Source organism: Eucalyptus grandis, chromosome 10, assembly GCF_016545825.1.
Source record: "Eucalyptus grandis isolate ANBG69807.140 chromosome 10, ASM1654582v1, whole genome shotgun sequence".
In the NCBI taxonomy this organism is placed as follows: Eukaryota; Viridiplantae; Streptophyta; class Magnoliopsida; order Myrtales; family Myrtaceae; genus Eucalyptus; species Eucalyptus grandis.
The window spans coordinates 3,715,068-3,728,952 of NC_052621.1; the positions used below are offsets into that span (position 1 = coordinate 3,715,068).

The 13,885-nt window shown below is 40.4% G+C and overlaps 2 protein-coding genes and 1 long non-coding RNA gene across 3 annotated transcripts; all 3 read left to right on the plus strand.

Moving 5' to 3' along the window:
- Window positions 1-1,132: 1,132 nt before the first annotated feature.
- On the plus strand, window positions 1,133-2,402 carry LOC120289160 (DNA repair protein RAD5A-like; the record flags this gene model as incomplete). The annotated part of the gene is made up of 4 exons (XM_039303683.1): window positions 1,133-1,218; window positions 1,904-1,997; window positions 2,127-2,199; window positions 2,317-2,402. Coding segments are annotated over 4 exons (339 nt in total), but the record flags the coding sequence as incomplete, so codon positions are not given.
- A 354-nt stretch (window positions 2,403-2,756) lies between these two features.
- LOC120288998 lies at window positions 2,757-3,952 on the plus strand. The gene is made up of 2 exons (XR_005546931.1): window positions 2,757-2,829; window positions 3,328-3,952. It is a non-coding gene; the product is annotated as an uncharacterized LOC120288998 (long non-coding RNA).
- Window positions 3,953-5,001: 1,049 nt separating this feature from the next.
- Window positions 5,002-7,664, plus strand: LOC120289003. The gene is made up of 3 exons (XM_039303393.1): window positions 5,002-5,160; window positions 5,275-5,393; window positions 7,192-7,664. The coding sequence occupies exons 1-3, from the start codon at window positions 5,073-5,075 to the stop codon at window positions 7,303-7,305; spliced, it is 321 nt and encodes a 106-aa protein (XP_039159327.1). The 5' UTR covers window positions 5,002-5,072; the 3' UTR covers window positions 7,306-7,664.
- The last annotated feature ends 6,221 nt before the right edge of the window (window positions 7,665-13,885 follow it).

Genomic DNA, 13,885 nt, shown 5'->3' on the forward strand with positions numbered 1-13,885 from the left:
CTCTTGTTTTGGCAGAGCTAAACATAAACCTACTTGTGTGCTTGTGGAGGAGTTGTTTTCTACCTAGATATATCTCTTCTTCCATCAAAAGATACACTGACTAGTAATATGAGAAGTCTAATGGTCAAGAAAAATGGATACTTTTATTGAGCAAGCATATTCGTTGATTTTTTATTCTTGTTGTTGTTGTTAATGTTGTCATCATCATCATCATCATTATTAAGCAGGAATTGTGTTGCATGATTATTCTTTTTCTTGTTTATGTTGGACTCTACACCTTTTCATTGCATTATGTGCTTTTAAAATTTTTGAAACTGTCAAATTATTTCTAGAAAACATAGATTGGGAAAAAGAAGAAATGAGTGATAACTGACTCCTGACACTATTGTTCTTTCCATGAATACGGAATAGGGTGGGAAAACAATGCTTCCTGTAGGATTCTTTCCCCTGATTCTTGTTTGAGAACATCTAATTGCTGGATGGCACTGTGAAATTGTGATTTCTGATAGTATTCTTTTCATTTCATTATTATGCTTACTATCTGTGTTACATCTAGTTCTATATATTAGGAAGCTCTTATCATGTTAATGTTAAGGATGTGTGGCTTGTCTGTCCAGTCGAGGGGATACACAGGAATATGCTGACTTGAATAAGCTAGCGAGACGTTTCTTGAAAGGAAGTCTGAGCGACCTGGATGAGGGGAACAGCAATGCACCATCGGGCTTATGTTCAGAGGTCATGGAAGAGCTCCGAAAGGGAAGTAGGAGAATGCCCGATATGTCTTGAAGCCTTTGAAGATGCAGTTCTAACAGCTTGTGCTCACCGCCTATGCCGAGAGTGTCTTTTGGCAAGTTGGCGTAATTCAAATTCTGTTTTATGTCCTGTTTGTAGGTATTTTGAGAAAGCTCACACAAATTTTAGAAGTCTAAACATCAATTTTTCATCTATCCTTGGAGTCTTGTCCAATTTTTTAAATCTGCGTATGTCAGTAAGTATTGTAATCTTTGTTGTACTTACAGGAAAACTATCACCAGACAAGATTTGATCACGGCACCAACTGAAAGTCGTTTTCAGGTTGATATTGAGAAAAACTGGGTTGAATCATCCAAAGTTTCTGCTCTCTTGCATGAACGAGAACCTCAAGTCTTCAGGCTCAAAGAGCATTGTCTTCAGCCAATGGACTGCCTTTTTGGACCTTTTGCAGATTCCTCTTTCTCGGTAGGATTTTTGTGCCAGCATTTTTTTTTTTTTTTTTTTGGGTACCTTAGTATCTCACTAAGAGGGATGTATAGTTGGTTTAGATCCAAAATTTTCAAGTCATCCAAACCTCCTTTTCCTTCACTTCACGATGTAGCATATATGGACCTATTAATGTGCACTTCTTCTCCTGCCTAGGTCCTGCTACTTTCATATAAACAGCTTACATGTATGTGCTGAATTGCTTTTTGTTGCCCCATGCTTTATGCTTGAAATACCGTCTAGTTTTCTATATGCAAGCAGTTTTTAGGTTATCTCTATCGATACAAACTTAAAGAGTCATGAATATCCTTAGGCTATTAACAATTAAGGGTTCATTTGTTTTGTAAAAAATGAATGATATGGAAAATGTTTTTCTAAAAGTGATTGCTTATATCGCTTACAAAATAATTGAAAGAAAAATATATTCACCGTTCAGGAAAATATGTCGACACATTCTTATCGATAATGAAAAAAAAATTCATAGACTAATTATTGCAAACGATACAATTTAATTTTTTTTAGAAAATGTTTTCAAATTATTTAGTTTCTATGAAACAAACGTACTCTAAGTACTAGTGATATTTTCCACATTTATATAGTTGTCAATTTTCGTTACGGGTCTCTCTAGTTTGTCATCTGAAATATTCATGGATTCTTTTTGCAGAAATAAGATTCCATTTGTTCGTCTGGATGGGTCTCTCAGTCAGCAACAGCGTGAAAATGTGATTAAACGGTTTTCAGAAGACAATGATATTCTGGTTAGCATAGATATTTTTTCTCCTTTGGTTTCTTTTTAAACTTTGTTTTCATTTCCACTTCTGTTTTGCTGGAGATGGGGTGATGATTTGTTTTGGCTGATAGATTTCATGGATGATCTTTTTGCTTAGGTCTTACTGATGTCACTGAAGGCTGGTGGGGTGGGAGTGAATTTGATAGCTGCTTCCAATGCTTTTTGTCATGGTAAGCTGGTACTATTTGGATTAGTTGGATCAAATGCATTGCCTCTTGTTATCTCACTGGTGGATAAGCCGTATTTCATGCTATCTGATCAAGTATAACTCTATGATCTGATTTCAGCTTTTGTTGCTGATGATAACTTCAAGAGTATGGTGGAAAGATGCTTTTGGGAAATATTTAGGATCAAAATTGCCTTGTTTGGATAAGATTAGTAAATGCAAGATACATTCTAGTATCGGGAAAAAGGTAATAGGGAATGTGGCTTTATTCAAGATTATAACAACACAGGGAGAGTGCTCATGTAGAAGAACTGGAACATTTCAGTTAACTTTTGTGTTCCATCTAATTGGCATCCACTCTCAATGCCTTGGGGCTTCCTTATATGAAGTTCGGTTATGCCTTGTATTGCTTGCGGTAATCTCCAAATTTAATATTCTTTCATAAGCTTGAAAAATTTTAGGCAAATATTTACATATGGTCTTAAAGAACAAAATTTGTTAATATTGTATTCACGTTGTCCTAAAATATTCTGCAGGATCCATGGTGGAATCCAGCAGTGGAGAACAAGCGGTCATGCGCATTCATCGTATTGGGCAAACAAAAAGTGTGATGATCAAACGGTTCATTGTGAAGGTTTTCCCTATTTCCTTAGACTGAGTAGTTGTATGGATGAGTTTGACGTTTTGGCTTTAATGACTCCAGCAGCAAAACTCTTTAAGTTTGGGGGTTGTAATTAGGTGTTGTCGAGGTGACTTATCATGTCTGGCCAAGAAAAGATGACTATCCTGTGAATGATGTTCGTTCATGTGGCGGGTAACTGGGTTTATTTCTTTTATTGGTTGAAGAATTTTTTGATAATCACATCATTCACATTCATGATTGTGGCATTTGACTCGAGTGCTGTTGCCACTAATGCACTTAGATTTATGCCCATTCCCTTTTATTTTGGCTTCTTTGAAGATGATTTTTGTTGCCACCAGGTGCATTATTTACGTACTTGCATGGTGGCTATTTCTCCGATAAAGTCCTTACTACGTCTGTGGTGATTGTTATCCAGAACCATGTTTTCTCCTCTTGAGGGTTGTGTTTTAGAGTCTTGCAATTGTTGAAATCCGCAAATGGCAGGAACAGTTGAGGAGAGGATGGAAGCAGTGCAAGCTCGTAAACAGCGAATCATATCCGGTGCTTTGACAGATCAAGAAGTTCGCACGGCACGTATAGAGGAGCTGAAGATGCTTTTCACATAGTCCTCACAAGAATTTCTGTTCTTGTGATTTTTTTTGAGATGCCTCTAAGCTAGGTAGCCATGGAGATCCAGGTTTCTCAGAAACCAGTATAGTAAAAGAATCCTCTAAGCTTGGGCTATCGAGGCTCACTAATTCTAGATTTATCAAGCACAGGTTGGAGGCAAGTCTGATAAGGTCCTTCAGGGCCACGGATGTCTCATAAGTTAATGGAGAGGAGATCAGAGCAGGCCTTGGTACAATTGGTTTATATGGATCTTTGTGGGGTTCCGGTTCCTGGTCTTGGTAGGACTGAACTCGAGAACAGTTGTACAGAGCGAGACGTGGGAAAACGCTGAAATTGGGGGACGGGTTGATTTTGTAATGCTCCAATGTAGCTTAATTTCGTCAGAATCAACATCTTGCGATTCTGTCGAAATGATTGCATTGTTTTCTCAAAAATGTAAAACATATTGTTTTGGTGCCTTGGCTTTGTACAGGATTAATTATATGATATGAGCAGTTTATTTCAAGACGATTGTTTGGTGTGGATGTAGCAAGAGGCCAGTGCTTTAGAATTTTGGAATGATGCTAATCTTTTTTTTTTTTTTTTTTTCTTTTTCTAGTTTTCCCCACTTTCGCAAAGTCAATCAATTCAAACAAAGAAGAGGCAATGGGGTGGGAACACTGTTTTACTCTTGCGCGTCAGTGAGCTTGTGGCAACTGTTTCATCAGGGCTGATATACAGGTTATAAACAAGGGAAAGTTGGTCCTTTCGGGGCAGTTTCTTCCATTTTCTGTCAATGATCTCCCTCTTAAATTTAGAATGAAAACGAATTTAAGGAAATCATAAAAATATTGTACAAAAATTGAAGACTCAATGTTTATATATGAAAAACTTCAGTGTTATGTTGAAACAACAGAATCAAGTATTAAATTTCTTGTTCAAGCTTAACTCAAATGGAAAAGAGATACTTGAGTTCAATTTAACTCTGGTCGATTATAGGAAATAAATGAATTCAAACTTTAACTTGGGCTCCACAATTCAAATTTTATGACATGTAGCCTTTTTATAACAATTAAATTCTACTAAAATATAATAGAATAAAATATAATAGAAGCTCTTCTTTTTCCTCAAAAGGTGGAAAAAAATAGTTTTGCCCCTGAGCTTGAATTGATAAGATATTTGAGTAGGTCCAACTTGAGTGGGAGCTAAATATTGAATGAGTCAATCTCCAGTGATTTCCAAAGTAATTTGATTTACTCGTTATTAATTTGACTCAACTTTATACGTAAAATCGTTATATCACGTATTAATCGTACATAATAAAAAAAAAATGAATAGAAAGGGAGAGTTTCGGAATTCAATCATTAGAGTTAGTTGCAATGCAAATCAAGCCATTAATTAGTTAATCACACCATGTCAACGTTGTCATCGACAAAATCATATGTATATATTTTCTTCTAACATAGCACTCGGGTAGCAAAAAAGCTGAAATAGAAACGGAACCCGACCCGGCTTAAAAGCCCCGATCGGATCCGCAGGCTTCGACGGGTCTTACAGAAAACCTCCCCGCCCTCGCGTCCCCAATCGGCACGTGCGGACCGCCGGCCCCCAGCGACCGGTTTCCATCCAGCGAACGGCTCGCCGCCATGGCGTCGGCGGACGAAGAAGCCTCCTCCGTCCCCCGGCGGCGCCTGTCGTGCACCACCTGCTTCAACTCCCTTTGGTTCTGCTACTGTACTCTCTCTGAATCTTCTTCGTCTTTGACCTTGCGCGCCTCGAATTTGGCCTGTGATTCCGCCATTCCTTTCTCTTGCGATTTTGTAATTCTCGGCAATTCTGTTGCGGCAGCTCCGGTCCATCAGATGCAGCAGTACTACCGGCTGGGGGTTCTCGACAACTGCTCCGGGAAATGGAGCGCCCTCGTCGATTGCTTGGCTCTCAAGACCAAGCGAGCGTCCGACGTTCAGGTCAGCAATTACTTCATCCTTGTACCGTCGCTCACCTCATTTCCGAACCTTAATTGAATTAGGCTCATTTGCGGATAGTGCATTCTGGACTTGAAATCGCGATCGATGTGGTCAGGCGTCCTTCGCGAGACGTGAAGATTGCTGTCGTGAGAGGGCTTTTGGTGGTTTTAGGCTTCTCTTTGTTATGTCGGGAGTAGTGTGACTGATGAAATGAGGCCTTGGAAGTGAGTAAGGGATGAAGCATTTAGTCTTCAAAAAGAATGAAATACCAGTAATTGCGACTCCGTGGCAGTGATTTCGCTCTTGGAACCCTCGGATACAAAAGACACCCTAGTCTAGAAATAGATCTAATTGTCTCGAAGAGTCGGAGAAATACTTGTTTGATGATTTCAGGAACTTAACAAAGTAAAGATGATTGGATTGGATTCGAGTTAAAATAGAGGGAGGGGAAAAGAGTGAGCATGAGCGTGGATTGGTGGCAGTTAATGTCACATCAGTCAGGCTCATTTAGGGTGGACTGCATATTCTTAGATGATTTTTCTATCATTATGGCTTGGAGACTTGCTTGTTGGTTCTCTCGATGGTGAATGCTGGTATTCTTCTGCAGTGGCTTGTTTCATGGCCATGTTCACTAATGCTCTTGGGTCCTCATCCTTTAAAGAAATTAAGCAGTACATCTAATCGATCATCTTTCTATTCTTTCTTACGTTTAAATCCTCCTTTGTTTAACATTCCACTGATAGTCTGGTTATAGCTAGATAAGGACATTGAAGAACTCCTCTGTCTTTCTTTTCTTTCTCCTCTGAAAGAGCTGGAAGCTGGTTGGTTTTGTGAAAGCGGTTGGATATATAGCTTTAGTTTTGATGAGAAGCACTTGTATAGTCCCCCTGATTTAAAATGACTCGTAAAGATTTTAGAATTTGAATGATGCTAGAGAGGTTTGATTCCTTTCCATTTCCATCATGTTCTGTTGTGCATCCTTTTGAGCTAGTTTCTTTCTCCCATTTTAACTGGTGAACTCCTGGCTTTCTTGGGTGTTTTGGTGGAGCTTTATCTCTGTATGATGGTAAATCTTCAATTGAGGAGCATGACCGTAGGATTTCCAAATACCGGGTGTTTGCTCCTCTACTTTTAAAAATTTGCATTGGAGTGTGTAAATTTTCTTTCTTCTCTGTCATCTTTTCTACTAAAAGGATGGCCATTGAACCTTTAGTTGCTTATGAAAATGCAAATATCATGTGTCACTTAGTGGACCTAGTTTTGACAGTGTGAAGAAATCACTGCATGCACAACTGATACCCAGAGTTTTGCTAGGATAAAGGAGTAGAAGTGCACTTCTTTTAGTAAAAGTTTGGTGAATCCATATTCCAAAAGAGAACAGTGAATGCTCTCTTGTCATGTGGACTGTAAGAGGGGGATAACCTGGCCTCCATGGACAGGAAGTCCATACTATTTATAGAGATCTTGCCATCTGTTCTAATGCTTCCATTGCTAAGAGTCGGAATTAAAGTTTCTCCTGCATATTGCAGGACAAATTTCGTTTGGCAACTCGGGAAAAACCTCCACTTAGTTAATATCATCATTTCCTTCTCCTGTGATGCAACTAGCTAAAAACTGTTCTGCTGAATTATACTGTCTACTGTCACACATTTTCCTTGTCGTCGTGTGTTATGGTGAAAGTTCAATTCGAGACAATTGGCTTGGTCTTTATGCTGTTTAACCTAATCAGAAATTCGCTTATAAGAATTTATCTGTATCTTTTCTGTTGAATTTAATTGGGGATTGGAATATTTGTCAGGAAATCTTGGAAACCCGCGAGAAAGCCAAGCATCATATCTGGACTTTCCGGACGCCTGAGGAAGCTTCGTCTCATTGGAAAGAGTTTTTTGCACATCTGGATGAGCCGGAATGAAGAAGCCTAGTTCTGTTCGATGTCACCTTTGTCTTCTCGATCCTTCTCATTCAAATGCTGTTTGTGCATTCAGAATTTTCATTTTGCGAAATTGAATTGATTCATAATGTTGAGGGAGAGAGATGCCGGCGTCAAAGAGCCAAATGATGGATAGACAACTATGAGTATGGCCGGGGACTCCGAAATGATCGTGGCAGATTGGTCTTTCACCGTATCACTGACCATCTATAGAATAATATCTGTGGGTGATCGATCAGCTTTTTTGGTGGACAAGATAAGAGAGAGTATATTTGTTCCCTAAATTTATGCCATTTTCGTGGATCTTTTCATTGCAAATGCATTCGAAGAAGTTGATAGGATATAATAGGATGGGATAATGTTGATCGGCTTTTAGATTATTTTCTAAAATTAGTAAGGAATATGTATCGATTCAGTTCCATTTGGTCATTTAGATTTTTACTTGGCAGATGAAACACAATTCTAATAGCCATTGGCATCGACTATGGGCTTGGCAGCTCGGCTAGTTGAGCCAAGCTACACGAGCCGAACTTATATGTTGCATTTGGTCATTTGGATATTTATATCGGATATGATTAGGTAGGATAGAATAAAGATCGGATATGATAATGATGGGATTTGTAATACCTTATACGGTGTTTGGTCGGTGCTCGGATATAATATAAATATAGACTCGCTCGAAGTAAATCTCAATCTTTTCCTCCTCCTTTGTCCGCCTCAAGCGACCTCTAGGGTTAGCCGCCACCTGTAGCTTTGATGAATGCGAGCTTGTAGTCGCGACCTCTACTTTTGGCTGCAGTCGATGTTGAGTGTGAACCCCACCCTCATATGACCCTGGCTCTATGGTTCCTTGAGGCCGACGACCTTGGATATGAGGTTGCGAGCCTCAGAGTCGAGGTCTAAAGTATTGGATCGCATTGATCCAATGGATCAGACGTTTCTAGATATAGAGTGTGAGACAGAGCGGTTTGATGGGTACGCAACCTTGGACGTTGAACGATGGCGGAGCTCACGGGCTGGTTTAATCGTAGGAGATGATAAGAATGCTATGGATGGTAATCGTTGCTTGATGTGCTCTTGCTCTTTTTCTCCTATGTCGATTGCAGTTTCACTTAGCATGAGCAAACACTGCCTTCTCCTCCTACATCGGTAACTTTCTGTCCTTTTTTTTCTTTTCTTTTCATTATTTATAATACTTATCCTATTCGGCTGTATGCCCATTGTAAGTGGGATTTATTTATCCGGATTATTTCTGGGTTAATATGGAGAAGTATGGAAGTCAAGTCACTTCAAAACGCCAATTATCCTATCCGAAGTATATTCAGGTGGTTTGGAATTTCTTCATCTGGATTGGCTTGCCTAGCTCAGGCCGGTCATTTTCGCAAATACAAATTTCATATAGGGATTGATGAGGTACATACGGGGTAGAGATCTATAAGTTCCTTGTCATCGAATCTAATCCCTAATTCATCTAATAGCCTGACCATTTATCCATCTCTTATTCTTGGCAAGAGCCAGGAATGGAAACTCATGCTCTTTCTGGAAATTGCCATTTTATTTAATTTATTTTCCTCCCCATTTTATTTTTCTTTTGGGTTGCTCAATACAGTCACATCCCAAAAAATTTCGCCATGATGCTTATCCTATCATTCTACAATTGGCAATGAATTTCCTCATAAATTCCGATGGATTTGTTACCATATTCGATAAGTTGAATGCTGAAAAAAGCATGACTTTGGGTTGCATTTTGGAAAGTGATAGTATCTAGCTATACCTCCCAAAAAAGGTGGGGAATTAAATGAAAACGAGTTGGCAATTTCTAGGGGCATTTTGGAAATCTAGAATCTATCCCTAATTCAACTAATAACCTCTTGTTATTGACAAGGGACAGCAATGGAAACTCATGCTTTTTCTGGAAATTGCTAACTATTTTCAATTACTTTCCTCCTCTCCTTTTTTTTTTGGGATAATTTACTAGAAATGGTCATTTTCCAAAATGCAACGGGAATTCATGCTTCTTTCGGCATTCACTTAACGAATATGGTAATAAATCTATCACGGTTTATGATGAAATCCAATCCTTTTGCCAAATGCGGAAGGATAGGATAAGCATCGGGGTGAGATTTTTTGGAAAGTGGCCGTATTCGGTAAAATACCCAAGAAAATGAAACTGGGGAGGAAGGTAATTGAAAATAGGTGGCAATTTCCAGGGGCATTTTGGGGAATCCGAAATATCAATGGGCGTTTTTAGCTTAAATAAATTAAGCCCCCACCCGGAGTTGTATATGCTCAAGTCTCCAAACAGGGTTAAAGCAAAAACTAGTCCGTCAGCAAGAAGCAGGTGAATTTCCTTTTTCCTTTTTCTTTTTTCCCCGTTTTCTTCCGTTCCTGGCGCGTTTTGCAAGCTCGCTGCTCGCTCAAAAATGCCTTCGTCTCGTGCTCCTCTCGACTCGAGCGTTGAGCGGCGGCGGCGGGGCCGTTGTCGTCGGCGCCGTCGTCGACGGGCCGAGCGCGCATCGTAATGTTTTGAATCCTTGCGCGCGAGCGCTTTCCCCTTTCTTTCTCCAAGCTCCGTTAACGAACGCTCGAGAATGTCTCGCGCTGCTTCTGCTTCTCCTTCTGCTTCCAGGGCTCGACGCGGTGTGAAGGATTCACGTCCATGGAAAACGAAGGCTTCGCCGAGACAGGGTTGCTGGGTTCGCAGGTCGCGCCACAGGGAGCGCGGGGCTCGGCGCGGCGGCAGGAGGAGATCCTGGCGGTGCCGACGGAGGGAGGCCACAGTCTGAAGCGGGTGCGCGGGGAGCGGGTGCCGGCGTCGCTGGAGCTGTGCTCAGGAGGAGGAGAGGGAGGCCGAGGCAGGACGGACTCGGCCGAGGAGCCACGCGGTCGGCATCCTCGTCTCGTGGCCTCCCGAGGCGGGGATCGGCGAGCCGCGGCAGGGGGAGGCGCCGAGGTCCCTCCAGTGGAGTTCTGCATGTCCCTCCCGTGGGTGAGTGATCGCCGACACTTGATTCGAAAACAGTCTTCTTTTCACGCAATTTGTGCATGCAAATCTGCTTACTGTAACAATTTGAGCATGCTTCTTTAACACTCCTGATATTTAGACCTCTTCTGTGAAGTTGAAGGTCCACCGCCGGAATTTACAGGAAGTTTTGAAGCTGAGGTGGTGACCATACATAGAGGGGAGGTGAGATATGGATGTTTCCTAGAGTGTGTTTCTTTCCTGGTACACATTGTAATGTGACGGATTCCATACTAAAAAGATTTGCGTTGTCTATAGGAAATCCTCGCCAAGCTATCAGATTTGATCGAACCGGGCACTCGTTCACTCTCCATACTTTCGGCAGCTGGTTCTGTCTCCAGTGCCGTCGTGCGCCAGCTCGGGCCTCCGGCTGGTCTTTTGACTTACGAGGTATTGGGTCATTCCTCATGCTGGGTCATGTACCAAAATCATGAACATCTGCATTCCGTATCTTAGTTAATGGTCGAAGGGTGCATCCGCAACATGATATGACTCTATCATTTGAGTCCTGTGTACTTATATAGTACACTGACGAAGCCGGTGCTTTCATCTGGTCTTCCCTCTATTAGTTGCAAAATAGCCGCCATTCATCCTAAATGGGCATACGTAGTACAGAAGGGCTGCATGAACTTCCTGCTGAGGACTATTTGTATTGTCGGGGAAACGGCCGATCCTCCTTGCAGTTTTCCTTCTATGAAGCAACAGTTTATTTATCTCTTAAACAACTTCCGGCCCTCTTTATGACGGTTAATCATAGCATTACTTTTCAACTGGTTGCTACCTTTGGAGTTTCTTTGAACAAGATTTTACAATTTCAACCGCTTTTTCAGTTTTCTAGATTGGAATGGCAAGTTTTGAATGTGCTCTTAGCGATAAGAGGTGCAGATGAGGAAAAACTCCGAATACTCGTTACCCGAGGCACCTTTGTATCGATTTTGGTTCTCTATCGAAGTTTTTTTTCTTTTCACGCTTAATGCTGAACCATTACCCACCAAATCCTACTATCGTACGGATGAGGAACATTAAATAGTAGAAAGAGCTACTGACTGCAAGGTTTAGTTTGGCTTTTTTATGTTCTCCTTGTTGTGCAGGGGTGTTTCGAAATCATGGCCCTGAACGGCTCATTTACAATCTGGGATGGCAGAATTTCTACGCGCCCTGAAGATAGCTTGGTCAGTGTCACGCTTGCTAGGCTTGATGGTCAGGTTTTTGGCGGTGGAGTTGGGGGTGCATTGACAGCTGCCGGCCCTACTCAGGTAATGTTTTTATATTTGTCATGTAAAGGAAATTGCCAAACTTTTATCCCATCAGTTACACCTTGTGACCTCTGGTCCTAAATGGTATCTTTCTCGAAGTTGCTCATTTTATCAAAAGCTAGATCAACACACTAGAGTAGATGTAGACTCTCTGTTGTTCTATATTGACTGATATGAGTTAGATTTACTCTTAGGGTTCATTTGTTTAGTGACAAACTGTTTTCGGCGTTTGGATGACTAAAAACTAATCAATTTACAGAAAATGTTTTTCATGGACCGGAAACAACAAGCTTAGATTGAGGGGAAATACTATCTTTTGTCATGAAATTTTCAGTGAAACAAACGAAACTTTAGTATAAGTTTGTTGATACAATCATAACATGCGAGTATAATGGGCTTCATTTAGCGCTTATATATTGGTCAAAATATTTTTTAGCGGTGAGAAAATTAAATTTTTCATTCCATCGCTATTTCATATGAATTTGAGACACTGGTTTCTTTATTTCATTAGATCGTGGTGGGCATTTTTAAGGATGCTGTGCGCAATGAGCCTACAAGAGTGGAGTCCACCAATCCTTACGCAAGTGCGGCTATCGGTGTCTCTGCAAATCCATTTCATGGAGTGAGACAGCCTGAGCAAATTGCAGGAACGGCAGAAGTTGATGACAATTCTGGCACTCCTGCCTCTGTGCTGCTGGAGCCAACTGACAAGGAAGCAAGGACTACTGTCACTTCCGGAAACGATGATGTGAACCCTGCTTCTCTTTGCGTTGATGAGCATTATCCCTTGGGACTGGTGGAGCCAATGTTGGATCGGAACATGTTTTATACACACACCAATGCTGATCTCCCTGAACTGTGATAATGTTGTTCCCTCAGTTTGAGTGTGCATTTATCTATCGCAACTATATAAGTTTGATATCAAAAGTCTCACTTCAAAAATTGTCTCCGGCTAGCTTGGGAAATGCCCTTTTACCTATTTTCCCACTAGAATGTTTGGCAAGACCTTAAGAAAAGTAAGAGGGTAGGCGAAAGTTGGAGTAGTAAGCTTTTGAATATGACTCATCTCTTTGGAACCAAAAGATGAGTGTTGCAAGAAGTTATCTAGCAAGATTCATTCTCACCCTAAAATCGATATTTCATTCTCATATCAGTCTGACGTAACACGCTCATCAAATAAATTGGTCGATTTTGATTGGAATTAGCACCTTTACTATTTTCTTTGCAATCGCCGATTGATCTAGAGTAGAACTCTTGGAGGGGTCGAGATTAAACCTTATCAGAATAAAGAAATTATACATATAATTTGTTTTGGTGATAAAAAAATAGTTTGGGTTTAGTTATCACAAATTTATCGGTTTGAGATTTTCCATTGTTTTAACTGAAAAATATAGTAGAAATTTTTTATTTTTATTTATGGTTGTTCGGAAAAAATAGTTGAATGAGACTTGCGAGCCTCTTGAGTCGAGTGTTAGCGAGCTCAAGCTCGACTTGATAAAATATCAAGTAGCTCAATGAACTGAACATCGGATGAGTTGATCTCTGAGTAATTGTGGAACTAATTTTGAATTACTTGCTTGTAGTTTGATTCGACTCCATTGTTACGTTGTGTGATAGTTCCTTCGCGTGTCAATGGCACATGGAGGAAACGATCAATAACAGGGGAGAGTTCTCAAATTCAAGCATTAGTTTGAACAAAAATCAAACAATTAATTGGTTAGTTGCACCATGCCCATGATGTCAAAAACAAAATCGTATTTATATATTTTCTTCTAAGGTAGCACTTGGGGTAGCAAAAAGCTGGATAGGAAATGGAATCTGACTCGGCTTAACGCCCCAATCGAATCCGCAGGCTACGACGGGTCTTCAAGAAAACCTCCCTCACCCTTGCATTCCACAATTGGCACATGCGGAACGCTGACCCCGCGACCAGTTTCCAAGGAAGTTTAGACATTCTCCGGGAGCTTCTATGTTTATGTTAAACACTTCAATATGTGTCTTACATTCTCCAACATTCGATTAATATGTGTTGATCAGTGTTGAAAAATTCGACATTTGATCAACTTTTCCAACACTTTTGAAACGTTTGGAATTCCGGCATACAAGTTCAAAATTCCGACACATGATTCCAACATGCACGAGTTAATTTTAAAAATTTTCAATAAATGATGGATCAAAATGTAAATATAAAAAAAATAAAATAAGAAATAACAAAAATAATAAAGTGAAAAAGAAAAAAATTAGTTTCCTTTTCTTTCTAACTCTTATTTCCTGTGATATACAA

Bases quoted from the DNA above. Each gene is read 5' to 3' on its own strand.
- LOC120289003 (XM_039303393.1), top strand. From the start codon at position 5,073: ATGGCGTCGGCGGACGAAGAAGCCTCCTCCGTCCCCCGGCGGCGCCTG. The intron at 5,161-5,274 runs GTACTCTCTCTG...CTGTTGCGGCAG, and splicing joins CTCCCTTTGGTTCTGCTACT to CTCCGGTCCATCAGATGCAG. The intron at 5,394-7,191 runs GTCAGCAATTAC...AATATTTGTCAG, and splicing joins AGCGAGCGTCCGACGTTCAG to GAAATCTTGGAAACCCGCGA.